The 16,990-nt window shown below is 49.9% G+C and overlaps 1 protein-coding gene across 1 annotated transcript in view; it reads left to right on the top strand.

The window, feature by feature from the left end:
* lamc1 (laminin, gamma 1) overlaps positions 1 to 15,037 on the top strand; it is a 46,803-nt gene extending 31,766 nt beyond the window's left edge. Inside the window, exons 11-28 of the mRNA XM_034555525.1 lie at positions 716 to 828; positions 970 to 1,191; positions 1,632 to 1,817; positions 2,145 to 2,390; positions 3,787 to 3,940; positions 4,040 to 4,182; positions 4,345 to 4,523; positions 7,646 to 7,802; positions 8,508 to 8,713; positions 8,790 to 8,869; positions 9,046 to 9,183; positions 9,265 to 9,409; positions 9,490 to 9,639; positions 9,745 to 9,859; positions 9,958 to 10,157; positions 10,239 to 10,397; positions 10,477 to 10,576; positions 12,749 to 15,037. Of these exons, the coding sequence (XP_034411416.1) occupies positions 716 to 828; positions 970 to 1,191; positions 1,632 to 1,817; positions 2,145 to 2,390; positions 3,787 to 3,940; positions 4,040 to 4,182; positions 4,345 to 4,523; positions 7,646 to 7,802; positions 8,508 to 8,713; positions 8,790 to 8,869; positions 9,046 to 9,183; positions 9,265 to 9,409; positions 9,490 to 9,639; positions 9,745 to 9,859; positions 9,958 to 10,157; positions 10,239 to 10,397; positions 10,477 to 10,576; positions 12,749 to 13,005 (2,950 nt within the window). The 3' untranslated portion in view covers positions 13,006 to 15,037. The remainder of the gene's footprint in view (positions 1 to 715; positions 829 to 969; positions 1,192 to 1,631; positions 1,818 to 2,144; positions 2,391 to 3,786; positions 3,941 to 4,039; positions 4,183 to 4,344; positions 4,524 to 7,645; positions 7,803 to 8,507; positions 8,714 to 8,789; positions 8,870 to 9,045; positions 9,184 to 9,264; positions 9,410 to 9,489; positions 9,640 to 9,744; positions 9,860 to 9,957; positions 10,158 to 10,238; positions 10,398 to 10,476; positions 10,577 to 12,748) is intronic.
* The last annotated feature ends 1,953 nt before the right edge of the window (positions 15,038 to 16,990 follow it).

The raw sequence follows: 16,990 nt of genomic DNA, 5'->3' as shown, positions 1-16,990 counted from the left end.
TCCCCGGTAACAACCCGGTGCTGTCCCCAGTATCGTTCACATATCTCCACTTTATTGCCCCGGTAACGCCCAGGTGTCATTCCCGGTGTTTTCCCGTTGTTGCCCCAGTGTCGCCCTGGTATCGTCTCCGGTGTCGCCCTGGTATCGCCCCCGGTAACACCCCAGTATCGCCCCCGGCAACTCCCCGGTAACACCCCAGTATCGCCCCCGGCAACTCCCCGGTAACACCCCAGTATCGCCCCCGGTAACACCCCAGTATCGTCCCCGGTAACACCCCGGTATCGTCCCCGGTATCGTCCCCGGTAACACCCCGGTATCGTCCCCGGTATCGTCTCCGGTGTCGCCCTGGTATCGCCCCCGGTAACACCCCAGTATCGCCCCCGGCAACGCCCCGGTAACACCCCAGTATCGCCCCCGGTAACACCCCAGTATCGTCCCCGGTATCGTCCCCGGTAACGCCCCGGTAACACCCCGGTATCGTCCCCGGTAAAACCCCGGTAACACCCCAGTATCGTCCCCGGTGTCGCCCTGGTATCGTCTCCGGTAACTCCCCTGGTATCGTCCCCGGTAACACCCCAGTATCGCCCCCGGCAACGCCCCAGTATCGCCCCCGGCAACACCCCGGTAACGCCCCAGTATCGCCCCCGGCAACACCCCGGTAACGCCACAGTGTCCTTACCCTGGTCAGAATCAGTGACGCCTGCTGTTGTTTCAGGCTCCATGACAGCACAGACTACCCCTGGAGGCCGACCATCAGCCACCCAGACTTCCAGAAACTCCTCCACAACCTGACCGCCATCAAGATCCGTGGCACCTACAGCGAGAAGAGTACGCAACACAACAACAACAATAATAACAACATCACACAACGCAACACATAAACAACACAACAAATAAACAGATAACAACAACAACATGTTGATTAAAGATCTTTCACTTCGGCATCGTGTAATAACGACTCGTCTCCAGGTGCCGGTTACCTTGACGACGTCTCCTTGGTAACAGCGAGGCGGGCTCCAGGTGTGCCGGCCCACTGGGTGGAGCGCTGCACTTGTCCTCAGGGTTACCAGGGGCAACACTGTGAGCAGTGCACTCTGGGATATCGACGTGCCCGTCCGGAGCTCGGGGCCTTCAGCCCCTGTGAGCCCTGCAACTGTAACGGACACAGCGAGGCCTGCAACCCCGCCACTGGTATTACTGGTTATACTTGTTCTACTGGGAACTGACTGGTAGCATTGGTTATACTGGGAACTGACTGGTAGCATTGGTTATACTGGGAACTGACTGGTAGCATTGGTTATACTGGGAACTGACTGGTAGCATTGGTTATACTGGGAACTGACTGGTAGCATTGGTTATACTGGGAACTGACTGGTATCATTGGTTATACTTGTTATACTGGTTACTGATACTGGGAACTGACTGGTAGCATTGGTTATACTTGTTATACTGGTTACTGATACTGGGAACTGACTGGTAGCATTGGTTATACTGGGAACTGACTGGTAGCATTGGTTATACTGGGAACTGACTGGTAGCATTGGTTGTACTGGGAACTGACTGGTAGCATTGGTTGTACTGGGAACTGACTGGTTCTACTGGTTCCTGACGGTGTCTCTCCGTCTGTCCAGGAGCGTGCGACTGTCGGGACAACACGGCCGGTCTCAGCTGTGAGCGCTGTAAAGACGGTTTCTATGGCGATGCCACCCGCGGGTCGTCTGACTGTGAGCCTTGTCCCTGTCCGGCCGGAGCCACATGCGCCGTCGTGCCCTCTACCAGAGAGGTGGTCTGCACCAACTGTCCCACAGGAACCACAGGTACACACACACACACACACACACACACACACACACCTCGTTCTGTATTATTCCAGGATTCATTCTAATACACAACAAAATACACTGAGATTATTTAAATTCTGTAAATGTGCTGGTTCCAGATCTGAAAAGTCCAATTGATTTTAGATTTTTTTGGTCATAACATCAAGTTTTAGATGATGGTGATTCTTTTATTTGGGTAAGAAGATTGAGACTGATCTGTGATCTGTGCATCCCGTTTTAATCCGGTGGCTGTTGGTACGGTGCTGACTCCAGATCAGTTCTCCACCTGAGATCCAAACACACGTCCTCTCTCACCTTCTGCAGGGAAGCGCTGCGAGCTCTGTGACGACGGCTTCTTCGGCGACCCGCTGGGTCAGAGCGGGCCGGTCCGATCCTGCCGCGCCTGCAAGTGCAGCGACAACATCGACCCGAACGCCGTCGGGAACTGCGACCGCGAGACCGGAGAGTGCCTCAAGTGCATCTACAACACCGACGGCTTCTTCTGCGACCGCTGCAAGGACGGTTTCTACGGCAACGCCATGGCCGGCAGCGCCGCCGACAAGTGCAACGGTAAGAGGGTTCAGGGTCTCACAGGGTCCCTGTCCCCGTTCAGGATCTCACCGGGTCCCCCGTTCAGGGTCTCACAGGGTCCCTGTCCCCGTTCAGGATCTCACCGGGTCCCCCGTTCAGGGTCTCACAGGGTCCCTGTCCCCGTTCAGGATCTCACCGGGTCCCCCGTTCAGGATCTCACCGGGTCCCTGATATCCTGATATCTCGTCTCTGATATCTCGTCTCTGATATCTCGTCTCTAATATCTCGTGTCTGATATCTCGTCTCTATGCCGTCTCTAATATCTCGTCTGATATCTCGTGTCTGATATCTCGTGTCTGATATCTCGTGTCTGATATCTCGTCTCTAATATCTCGTCTCTAATATCTCGTCTCTAATATCTCGTCTCTAATATCTCGTGTCTGATATCTCGTCTCTATGCCGTCTCTAATATCTCGTCTGATATCTCGTGTCTGATATCTCGTGTCTGATATCTCGTGTCTGATATCTCGTGTCTGATATCTCGTGTCTGATATCTCGTGTCTGATATCTCGTCTCTAATATCTCGTCTCTAATATCTCGTCTCTGATATCTCGTCTCTAATATCTCGTGTCTGATATCTTGTCTCTATGCCGTCTCTAATATCTCGTCTGATATCTCGTGTCTGATATCTGGTCTCTGATATGCCGTGTCTGATATCTCGTCTGATATCTCGTGTCTGATATCTCGTGTCTGATATCTTGTGTCTGATATCTCGTGTCTGATATCTCGTCTCTGATATGCCGTCTCTGATATCTCGTCTCTGATATCTCGTGTCTGATATCTCGTCTCTGATATCTCGTGTCTGATATCTCGTGTCTGATATCTCGTGTCTGATATCTCGTGTCTAATATCTCGTCTCTGATATGCCGTCTCTGATATCTGGTCTCTGATATCTCGTCTCTGATATCTCGTCTCTGATATCTCGTGTCTGATATCTCGTGTCTGATATCTCGTGTCTGATATCTCGTCTCTGATATGTCGTCTCTGATATGCCGTCTCTGATATCTGGTCTCTGATATCTCGTCTCTGATATCTGGTCTCTGATATCTCGTCTCTAATATCTGGTCTCTGATATCTCGTCTCTGATATGTCGTCTCTGATATCTGGTCTCTGATATGTCGTCTCTGATATCTCGTGTCTGATATCTCGTCTCTGATATCTCGTCTCTGATATCTCGTCTCTGATATCTGGTCTCTGATATCTCGTCTCTGATATCTCGTGTCTGATATCTCGTCTCTGATATCTCGTCTCTGATATCTCGTCTCTGATATCTGGTCTCTGATATCTGGTCTCTGATATGTCGTCTCTGATATCTCGTGTCTGATATCTCGTGTCTGATATCTCGTGTCTGATATCTGCTGTCTGGTCTCCTCAGCCTGTTCCTGCTCTGCGTTCGGTACGGTGGGTCGACAGACCGGCTGCTCTCAGGTCACCGGTCAGTGTGAGTGTCTGCCCAACGTGGCGGAGCGTGACTGCGGCGCCTGCCAGCCCGGCTTCTTCAACCTGCAGAGCGCCAGCGGCTGTGAACGGTGAGCTCTCCTCGCCGGCGCCGCGGTGACCTCATAACAACGCGGTCATCCTGCTTTCTTTGGGGGTTTTAATCGTCTCCTCCCGCTTCACCTCCACAGGTGCAACTGCAATCCGATTGGCTCCACCAACGGCCAGTGTGACATCACGTCGGGGCAGTGCGAGTGTCAGCCCGGCGTCACCGGCACACACTGCGAGCGCTGCGAGGTCAACTTCTTCGGCTTCAGCTCGTCGGGATGCAAACGTGAGTGTGTGTGTGTGTGTGTGTGTGTGTGTGTGGTGTGTGTGTGTGTGTGTGTGTGTGTGTGTGTGTGTGTGTGTGTGTGTGTGTGTGTGTGTGTGTGTGTGTGTGTGTGTGTGTCCCTGTGTGCGTCCTAACGACCCCTTGACCTCTGTGTGACCCCAGCCTGTGACTGTGACCTTGAGGGCTCCCGGGCCGCTCAGTGTGAGGATGACGGTCGCTGTGCGTGCGCTCGCGGCTTCGTGGGCGCACGCTGTGACACGTGTGAAGAGAACTTCTTCTACAACCGCTCGGCCCCCGGCTGCCAGCTGTGCCCGTCCTGCTACAGCCTGGTCCGGGACAAGGTGAGACCACGTTGGAGACCACCAGACCACCAGACCAAGAGACCACCAGACCACGACACCACGACACCACGAGAACACGAGACTACGAGACCACGAGAACACCAGACCACCAGACCACGACACCACGACACCACGAGAACACGAGACTACGAGACCACGAGAACACGAGACCACGAGACCACGACACCACGAGAACACGAGACTACGAGACCACGAGAACACGAGACCACGAGACCACGACACCACGAGAACACGAGAACACGAGAACACGAGACCACGAGACTACGAGACCACGAGACCACGAGACCACGAGAACACGAGAACAGGAGACTACGAGAACACGAGACCACGAGAACACGAGACCACGAGACCACGAGAACACGAGAACACGAGAACACGAGACCACGACACCACGAGACCACCAGACTACGAGACCACGAGAACACGAGACCACGAGAACACGACACCACGACACCACGAGAACACGACACCACGAGACCACGAGACCACCAGACTACGAGACCACGAGAACACGACACCACGACACCACGAGAACACGACACCACGAGACCACGAGAACACGACACCACGACACCACGACACCACGAGAACACGAGACCACGAGAACACGAGACCACGAGACCACGAGAACACGACACCACGACACCACGACACCACGAGAACACGAGACCACGAGAACACGAGACCACGAGACCACGACACCACGAGACCACGACACCACGAGACCACGAGACCACGAGACCACGAGACCACGACACCACGAGAACACGAGACTACGAGACCACGAGAACACGAGACTACGAGACCACGAGACCACGAGAACACGAGACCACGAGAACACGAGACCACGAGACCACGAGAACACGACACCACGAGACCACGAGAACACGAGACCACGAGAACACGAGACCACGAGAACACGAGACCACGAGACCACGAGAACACGACACCACGAGACCACGAGAACACGAGACCACGAGAACACGAGACCACGAGACCACGAGAACACGAGACCACGAGACCACGAGAACACGAGAACACGAGACCACGAGAACACGAGACCACGAGACCACGACACCACGAGAACACGAGACCACGAGACCACGAGACCACGAGAACACGAGACTACGAGACCACGAGAACACGAGACTACGAGACCACGAGACCACGACACCACGAGACCACGAGAACACGAGACCACGAGACCACGAGAACACGAGACCACGAGACCACGAGACCACGAGAACACGAGAACACGAGACCACGAGAACACGAGAACACGAGACCACGACACCACGAGACCACGACACCACGAGAACACGAGACCACGAGACTACGAGACTACGAGACCACGAGACCACGAGAACACGAGACCACGAGAACACGAGACCACGAGAACACGAGAACACGAGACCACGAGAACACGAGACCACGAGAACACGAGAACACGAGACCACGAGAACACGAGAACACGAGACTACGAGACCACGAGACCACGAGAACACGAGAACAGGAGACTACGAGAACACGAGACCACGAGAACACGAGACCACGAGAAGACGAGACCACCAGACCACGACACCACGAGACCACGACACCACGAGACCACCAGACTACGAGACCACGAGACCACGAGAACACGACACCACGACACCACGAGACCACGAGACCACGAGACCACGACACCACGAGAACACGAGACTACGAGACCACGAGAACACGAGACTACGAGACCACGAGACCACGAGAACACGAGACCACGAGACTACGAGACCACGAGAACACGAGACCACGAGACCACGAGAACACGAGAACACGAGACCACGAGACCACGAGAACACGAGAACACGAGACCACGAGACCACGAGACCACGAGACCACGAGACCACGACACCACGAGACCACGACACCACCAGAACACGAGACCACGAGACCACGAGAACACGAGACTACGAGACCACGACACCACGAGAACACGAGAACACGAGACCACGAGAACACGAGACCACGACACCACGAGACCACGAGACCACGAGAACACGAGACCACGAGACCACGAGACCACGAGAACACGAGACCACGACACCACGAGACCACGAGACTACGAGACCACGAGAACACGAGACCACGAGACCACGAGAACACGAGAACACGAGACCACGAGAACACGAGAACACGAGACCACGAGACCACGACACCACGAGACCACGAGAACACGAGACCACGAGACTACGAGACCACGAGAACACGAGACCACGAGAACACGAGACCACGAGAACACGAGAACACGAGACTACGAGACCACGAGACCACGAGACCACGAGAACACGAGAACACGAGACCACGAGAACACGAGACTACGAGACCACGAGACCACGAGAACACGAGAACAGGAGACTACGAGAACACGAGACCACGAGACCACGAGAACACGAGACCACGAGAACACGAGACCACCAGACCACGACACCACGAGACCACGAGACCACCAGACTACGAGACCACGAGAACACGACACCACGACACCACGAGACCACGAGACCACGACACCACGACACCACGAGACCACGAGACCACGACACCACGAGAACACGACACCACGAGACCACGACACCACGAGACCACGAGACCACGACACCACGAGACCACGAGAACACGACACCACGAGACCACGACACCACGAGACCACGAGACCACGAGACCACGAGACCACGAGACCACGACACCACGAGACCACGACACCACGAGACCACGAGACCACGAGAACACGAGACCACGACACCACGAGAACACGAGACCACGACACCACGAGAACACGAGAACACGAGACCACGAGAACACGAGAACACGAGAACACGAGAACACGAGACCACGAGAACACGAGACCACGAGAACACGAGACCACGAGAACACGAGACCACGAGACTACGAGAACACGAGAACACGACACCACGAGAACACGAGACCACGAGACCACGAGAACACGAGAATACGACACCACATTGATTGATTGATTGATTGATTGATTGGTTAGGATCACAGTACTGAAACATGGCTGTGAATGTGATCGGTGATGTCATTGATTGATTGGTTGTGTGCAGGTGAACCAGCAGAGGCAGAAGCTCCAGGACCTGCAGACCCTGATCGACCAGCTGGGCTCGGGTCACGACACCGTCAGCGACCAGGCCTTCGAGGACCGGCTGAAGGAGGCCGAGAAGGCCATCATGGAGCTGCTGGAGGAGGCTCGGGCCAGCAAAGGTCACGGGGTCACGCGTTGATGTGCACCTTTTATTTTGAAAAGCACAGAATCAAAAACAAACCGATTACAGAACTTATTTATCAATAAAAAGCCCATTGAAGCTGCTGGTTATAGATTCTATAACTTATTGATATTATTCATGATCTGGTTATAGATTCTATAACTTATTGATATTATTCATGATCTGGTTATAGATTCTATAACTTATTGATATTATTCATGATCTGCTTATAGATTCTATAACTTATTGATATTATTCATAATCTAGTTATAGATTCTATAACTTATTGATATTATTCATGATCTGGTTATAGATTCTATAACTTATTGATATTATTCATAATCTGGTTATAGATTCTATAACTTATTGATATTATTCATGATCTGGTTATAGATTCTATAACTTATTGATATTATTCATAATCTGGTTATAGATTCTATAACTTATTGATATTATTCATGATCTAGTTATAGATTCTATAACTTATTGATATTATTCATAATCTAGTTATAGATTCTATAACTTATTGATATTATTCATAATCTAGTTATAGATTCTATAACTTATTGATATTATTCATGATCTGGTTATAGATTCTATAACTTATTGATATTATTCATAATCTGGTTATAGATTCTACAGCTCAGCTTTGGTATTACATTTAAAGTGGTTAACCCGACTGACCTTTGACCTCTCCCCACAGACGTGGACCGTGGTCTGCTGGACCGCCTGAGCGGCATCAACAACACTCTGACGACGCAGTGGAACCGGCTGCAGGGCATTCGCAACACGGTGGACGCCACCGGCACGCAGGCCGACCGCGCACGCCACCGAGTCCGGGACGCCGAGGACCTGATGGACCGCGCCCGCCAGGAGCTGGACAAGGCCAAGGACGCCGTCGGCAAAGTGGTGAGTGCCGTCGCCCCGTTGGCGACACGCAGCCCGCCGAGAGCTCGTTAACCGACGGGTGTCCGTCTGTCTGCAGGACATCAAACCCCCGAGCGGCACCGGAGATCCCAACAACATGACGCTGCTGGCGGAGGAGGCTCGAACGCTGGCTGACAAGTACGTGGTTTGAGCTTCTGGTCGAAGGCTCAGAGACCACTCGACGCTTCAGTATTCAGACACTAGATGTGAAAAGCCTTCTGGTTTCTTCTCTTCTGATCCATCTGTTGTTCAGAGGATCTTTGAACAGAGTTTAGGTAGAACATTACTAAACTACAGAGCATCTGTTGTCTTAGGCACAAGATGGACGCCGACCAGATCGAGAAGATCGCCAAAGACGCCAACGACACGTCGACCAAAGCGCACAACCTGCTGCTGAAGACTCTGGAAGGAGAGAGCAAGACGAGCCAGGAGATCGACGAGCTCAACAAGAAGTACGTCCTGCGTGACCTCGTATATGTGAATATACCTGATATGTATATGTAAATACTGTGTTTATTTAAATACCTGTTCAGGTACAACGAGGCCAAGGAGCTGGCCAAGAACCTGGAGAAACAGGCCAACAAGGTTCAGGCGGAGGCCGAAGACGCCGGAAACAAAGCTGTGAAGATCTTCGCCAACCTGACGAGCGTCCCGCCGGTCGACACCAAAGCCCTGGAGGTTCAGACTCAAACGGGACATTATGGTTCATAAGTGTCTCTAGACTTCCCGGATAACCCAGCAGCCTTTGCTTCTTTCAGGACGAAGCCAGTAAGATCAAGAAGGAGGCGTCGGACCTCGACAAGCTCATCGACAAGACGGAGAAGGAGTACAACGACCTGAGAGACGACCTGAGGGGCAAAGAGCAGGAGGTCCGCAAGCTGCTGGAAAAGGGGAGGAGTGAGCAGCAGGTATGTGGACTGCAGTGTGGGGGGCGGGTCCAAACTAGGCTAACGTTAACACGCACGATGCGCTTTGCTGTTGACGTCTCACTTCCTGTTTCCTGTTTACGACAGACCGCTGATCAGCTATTGGCTCGAGCCGACGCTGCCAAAGCTCTGGCTGAGGAGGCGGCGAAGAAGGGACAGTCCACCTTTAAAGAGGCCGAGAGCATCCTGGAGGACCTTCGGGGTACCCGTCTCTCTGCCTGACCTTCTGTCTGTCTGATCATCTGACTTCCTGTCTCCGGTTCAGTGGATTGACGTTCTCTTCCATGCTTCTTCCTGCAGACTTCGACAAGAGAGTCAACGACAACAAGACGGCGGCCGAAGACGCGCTGAAGAAGATCCCCGCCATCAACGCCACCATCATGGCCGCCAACCAGAAGACCAAGCAGGCGGAAGCGGCGCTCGGCAACGCGGCCGCTGACGCCCGAGAGGCCAAGAGCAAGGCGGAGGAGGCCGAGAAGATCGCGGGCAACGTGCAGAAGGTACAACGGGAGCAGAGAGGAACGCGTAATGTAATCCAGATCTCACAGAACATGAATAAAACTAGCGGTACGTCCTCTCAGGGCTCAGCCAAGACCAAGGAGGACGCAGAGAAGGCCTTCCAGGACACCAACACGCTGGACAACGATGTGGGCGACATGATGGACCAGCTGGACGCCGCGGAGCAGGAGCTGCTCAGGAAGAAGGCCGAGGCCGACCGCGACATGATGATGGCTGGAATGGTAGGAAGCGGCTTCCAGGGAGCCGAGTTCTGTGGAAACCTGTTTGTGTGTCGCATCAACAGCGTTTACTTCTCCTCAGGCGTCGGAGAACGCCAAGGAGGCCGAGGACAACGCCCGCAAGGCCAAGAGCGCCGTGAAGACGGTGCTGACCACCATCACCGTGCTGCTGGATCAGCTGGGTGAGAGTACATGAATTATATCATATACAGGGTAGGAATTATAATAATAATAAATATACTTATTTAGGCTTACAGTATATGAGCAACTGTCATCAAATGACAATAAGAAGACTATTAGGCAGAAATCAGACAATCATATTAAATGTTATTCTTCTTTGTGGTTATTTCTTGTTATTACATTTTTTAAACAACTATTAAGAATTATAACTTTTTTATATATTATAACATATATAACCATTTTTTTTGTCTACTTACCTAGTACAGGAAATACAGAACAAAGAACAAAAACTAAACGCAATAAAAGGGCTATACACAGATTAATTCAATTACATTTACAACCAATTCTTCAGAAAATGAAAACAAATATTAAATCATATGTACAGTGCAGACAAATAATAAATATGTACATATGCATATGAGTTCATCATCATCATCTGTGTCACTGTCAGCCATTGGAGAAGTTGCTGGTCTGACCTGCTGCCTTGCTCAGAGGGTTTTATGTGATCTCCTTCTTCTGGTCCCTCCAGTGAGGTCATCATGAGGTCTTCCACTGTGTTGAGATGGAACAAACAAAAACAACAATAGTATGTTACATGTGATAAGGGACTTAATCTAAACATGTAACCCTTGAAGTCGACTGCAGTCTCAACTAATTGTATTTATCCCCAAATAGAGGATTGTTGTGAACCACAAGATGGCTGCACTCTGGCTAACGTTAGCTAGCTAGCAAGCGAGCCTAGCTAACGGTAGCTAGCTAAAGCGAACTAAATAAGTTCAAAATAATGACTACTAGTTGTGACTCACCGGAGGCGATGGCCACGTGTTTCTTGACGTTGTCGCTCCCCTTGATGAAGTCCGCAGAAGAATTCAACGTGCTGGTTGACGACGAACGTTCCTCCTCCCACTCACAGGAGCTCAAGAAGCTCCACTCGGTTCATCACGCAACATCGAGGAGAAAATCCAAAACACGATATGTCAACTGGACCGGGTCAGGGCCACGATGTTTGTGACAAGTTCATTAAATTATCATAATTATTAGAGGGAATTATGGGGGCATTTTTTATCTGATATCAGGGGCAAAATTATATTTCTTAGGGGCAGTTTTGCCCTTTGCCCTCGTGTATTTTCGACGCTGATCATATATATGACAAGGAGGCAGAGAGGCGAGGAGGCAGAGAGGCGAGGGGGCAGAGAGGCGAGGGGGCAGAGAGGCCAGGAGGCAGAGAGGCGAGGAGGCAGAGAGGCGAGGGGGCAGAGAGGCGAGGGGGCAGAGAGGCGAGGGGGCAGAGAGGCGAGGGGGCAGAGAGGCCAGGAGGCAGAGAGGCGAGGGGGCAGGGAGGCGAGGAGGCAGAGAGGCGAGGGGGCAGAGAGGCGAGGGGGCAGGGAGGCGAGGGGGCAGAGAGGCCAGGAGGCAGAGAGGCGAGGGGGCAGGGAGGCGAGGAGGCAGAGAGGCGAGGAGGCAGGGAGGCGAGGGGGCAGGGAGGCGAGGGGGCAGAGAGGCGAGGAGGCAGGGAGGCGAGGGGGCAGGGAGGCGAGGGGGCAGGGAGGCGAGGGGGCAGAGAGGCGAGGGGGCAGAGAGACGAGGGGGCAGGGAGGCGAGGGGGCAGGGAGGCGAGGGGGCAGAGAGGCGAGGAGGCGGAGAGACGAGGAGGCGGAGAGGCGAGGAGGCAGAGAGGCGAGGGGGCAGAGAGGCGAGGAGGCAGAGAGACGAGGGGGCAGGGAGGCGAGGGGGCAGAGAGGCGAGGGGGCAGAGAGGCGAGGGGGCGAGGAGGCGGAGAGACGAGGAGGCAGGGAGGCGGAGAGACGAGGGGGCAGGGAGGCGAGGGGGCAGAGAGGCCAGGGGGCGAGGAGGCGGAGAGACGAGGGGGCAGGGAGGCGAGGAGGCAGAGAGACGAGGAGGCAGAGAGGCCAGGAGGCAGAGAGACGAGGAGGCAGAGAGGCCAGGAGGCAGAGAGACGAGGAGGCAGAGAGGCGAGGAGGAGGTTTGAGAAGAGGACATGTCACTCCGGGACCAATACAGAACAATAACTCCGGACCTCATCAATACTAACGGGTTCTCCTCCTTCAGCACCAGGTTTAGGGGCGTCCTGAAGGCCGCTGCACAACCCGGTTTGGACCCATCAAGAGCTCATCATCCATCATCACCATGTTTCTCTCTCGTCTTCCCTCCAGGACACATTGACAAAGTGGACCTGAGCAAACTGAACCAGATCGACGAGTCCCTGAAGAGGGCCAAGGGCAAGATGGGGGACAGCGACCTGGACCGGAAGCTGACGGAGCTGAACGACGTGGCGCGGACTCAGGAGGACATGATCAACGACTACGACCGGCAGATCCGCGAGATCCGCGCCGACATCGCCAACCTCAACGACATCAAGAACACGCTACCCGAAGGCTGCTTCAACACGCCGTCTCTGGAGCGCCCTTAGTCCCGCCCCCCCCATCACGTCTAACACTCTGGCAAACATGCCGACTTTTACCAAAACAGTTTTTAAATACATGTTGTTTTTGTCCTCAGATTCTTGTCTTTGAAGCCAATATCACGCCACGTTTTTGTTTCGTTTAAGAAAAGCAGCTGTTTTTGTGGTTTCGGTGGAATGAACTTAGCCGAAAGGCGGAAGAACCTCAAGGTGGAAGAACCTCAGAGGAGAACCAGAACCACAAACCCGACGTGACTGCACAGACAGGAAGTGTCGGCTTGTATTACCCATCATGCCCGGGGACAGCTACCTTTCCCGTCTTTACCTGTTATTTTAATGTTTAATCAACCGTGTTCTCAGAATCAACACCGTGAAGGAATCTTCTTCTTCTTCCTCCTCTTCCTCTTTCTTCAGTAACAGTATTTTCACCTCCAGCGTGGCGTTGAGTTAAGCCCCGCCCTCTTCGCTGGCGTCCACAAAACATATTGTTTTAAATCTTGTGCGCACAAGATGAATCAGTGTCTCGTTCCCAGAAGATATGGATCTTTGATCTCGTCCCCCAAAGATCATAACTTGAATCTCGAGGGACGAGATTTTAAACTCTATTTATGTCTATAACTTTATGGACGTTGTGGGAGACAATAATATAATCAGATATAATATCAGTATAATCACAACATATGGATCTTGGGTTCAGGTTGCAAGATATCATATGAATGCTCAAGATATTAAATTGTGTTTGTGCAAGATTCAGATCTTTTGGGAACAAACTTTTCTTGTGCTGCTTGTAGAAAAGCTGACTTCCTGTTCCCATCGCCTTCGATGTCTTTGATATCTTCACATAATCGATATCTCAGGAGGTCGGCGCTCTGCAGGCGCACATTCATATCTTCCCTTTACACACATTCATATCTTCCCTTTACACTCATTAATATCTTCCCTTTACACTCATTAATATCTTCCCTTAATATCTTCCCTTTACACACATTAATATCTTCCCTTTACACTCATTCATATCTTCCCTTTACACTCATTCATATCTTCCCTTTACACTCATTCATATCTTCCCTTTACACTCATTCATATCTTCCCTTTACACTCATTCATATCTTCCCTTTACACTCATTCATATCTTCCCTTTACACACATTAATATCTTCCCTTTACACTCATTCATATCTTCCCTTTACACACATTCATATCTTCCCTTTACACACATTCATATCTTCCCTTTACACTCATTCATATCTTCCCTTTACACACATTAATATCTTCCCTTTACACTCATTCATATCTTCCCTTTACACTCATTAATATCTTTCTCCCGGCGAAACGCGACACTATGCAACTTTGTACATTTTGCGTAGCGATAATTTTTATCTGATACACTGGTGCTAATAATTATTTCAAATGTTATATTTTTGTGTGAATGTTTTTTTTATCATGACATATAGAGTGAGGATTTCTGTTATTTGTGTAAATATATGCTAAAATGATTCAGGACTGGCTGATTTTTAAGAAACGAGACTCCAACGCAACAAGAAAAGCAGCTGAATTGACTTCCATCCAATCAACGGAAACTCCAGTAAAATAAATATATATATGAGTATCTAGGCTGACGTCATATGCTTGCTTGTATACAAGCCTCATAGCGATGCTCTGATTGGTCAGGACGTCCCGAGTCATTCGCTCACACTAGCTCTACGTCGTGTACTGTGCCTTTAAGACGAGTTTGGTTGTAATCTGTCCCGTATTTCACAAAATGTTCCTCATGTCGAGACACACACACACACACACACACACACACACACACACACACACACACACACACACGATTATGAGCAGAGAAAGATAATTTGCTCACTTGTTTTACTTTATGTTTTATTCCGCTCTCCAGACGTGATGCATAAACAGAGTTTTAAGTTATAACGTTCCAGCTGTGTGTTTATCCTGTCGTCATGGTTACAGCTCTGTGAGGACCTGAGTGAACTGTCTGTAAATCCAAACCTAACATTTGAATAATAAAAGATTTACTACAGGAAGTGACCTGTGTCCATGAATCTACTGCAGTACAAGTACTACAAGTCCATGAATCTACTGCAGTACAAGTACTACAAGTACATGAATCTACTGCAGTACAAGTACTACAAGTCCATGAATCTACTGCAGTACAAGTACTACAAGTACATGAATCTACTGCAGTACAAGTACTACAAGTACATGAATCTACTGCAGTACAAGTACTACAAGTACATGAATCTACTGCAGTACAAGTACTACAAGTACATGAATCTACTGCAGTACAAGTACATGAATCTACTGCAGTACAAGTACATGAATCTACTGCAGTACAAGTACTACAAGTACATGAATCTACTGCAGTACAAGTACTACAAGTACATGAATCTACTGCAGTACAAGTACTACAAGTACATGAATCTACTGCAGTACAAGTACATGAATCTACTGCAGTACAAGTACTACAAGTACATGAATCTACTGCAGTACAAGTCCATGAATCTACTGCAGTACAAGTACTACAAGTACATGAATCTACTGCAGTACAAGTACTACAAGTACATGAATCTACTGCAGTACAAGTACTACAAGTACATGAATCTACTGCAGTACAAGTACATGAATCTACTGCAGTACAAGTACTACAAGTACATGAATCTACTGCAGTACAAGTACATGAATCTACTGCAGTACAAGTACTACAAGTACATGAATCTACTGCAGTACAAGTACAAGTCCATGAATCTACTGCAGTACAAGTCCATGAATCTACTGCAGTACAAGTACTACAAGTACATGAATCTACTGCAGTACAAGTACTACAAGTACATGAATCTACTGCAGTACAAGTACATGAATCTACTGCAGTACAAGTACTACAAGTACATGAATCTACTGCAGTACAAGTACAAGTACATGAATCTACTGCAGTACAAGTACATGAATCTACTGCAGTACAAGTACATGAATCTACTGCAGTACAAGTACTACAAGTACATGAATCTACTGCAGTACAAGTACATGAATCTACTGCAGTACAAGTACTACAAGTACATGAATCTACTGCAGTACAAGTACAAGTCCATGAATCTACTGCAGTACAAGTCCATGAATCTACTGCAGTACAAGTACTACAAGTACATGAATCTACTGCAGTACAAGTACTACAAGTACATGAATCTACTGCAGTACAAGTACATGAATCTACTGCAGTACAAGTACTACAAGTACATGAATCTACTGCAGTACAAGTACAAGTACATGAATCTACTGCAGTACAAGTACATGAATCTACTGCAGTACAAGTACATGAATCTACTGCAGTACAAGTACTACAAGTACATGAATCTACTGCAGTACAAGTCCATGAATCTACTGCAGTACAAGTACTACAAGTCCATGAATCTACTGCAGTACAAGTACATGAATCTACTGCAGTACAAGTACTACAAGTACATGAATCTACTGCAGTACAAGTACATGAATCTACTGCAGTACAAGCACTACAAGTACATGAATCTACTGCAGTACAAGTACATGAATCTACTGCAGTACAAGTACTACAAGTCCATGAATCTACTGCAGTACAAGTACTACAAGTACATGAATCTACTGCAGTACAAGTACTACAAGTACATGAATCTACTGCAGTACAAGTACATGAATCTACTGCAGTACAAGTACTACAAGTACATGAATCTACTGCAGTACAAGTACATGAATCTACTGCAGTACAAGTACTACAAGTCCATGAATCTACTGCAGTACAAGTACTACAAGTACATGAATCTACTGCAGTACAAGTACTACAAGTACATGAATCTACTGCAGTACAAGTACATGAATCTACTGCAGTACAAGTACTACAAGTACATAAATCTACTGCAGTACAAGTACTACAAGTCCATGAATCTACTGCAGTACAAGTACATGAATCTACTGCAGTACAAGTACTACAAGTACATAAATCTACTGCA

This window comes from Cyclopterus lumpus, chromosome 17, assembly GCF_009769545.1.
Source record: "Cyclopterus lumpus isolate fCycLum1 chromosome 17, fCycLum1.pri, whole genome shotgun sequence".
Taxonomy (NCBI): Eukaryota; Metazoa; Chordata; class Actinopteri; order Perciformes; family Cyclopteridae; genus Cyclopterus; species Cyclopterus lumpus.
Note: the sequence above shows the minus strand (reverse complement) of the source record. Positions and strands in the feature narration are given on the sequence as shown.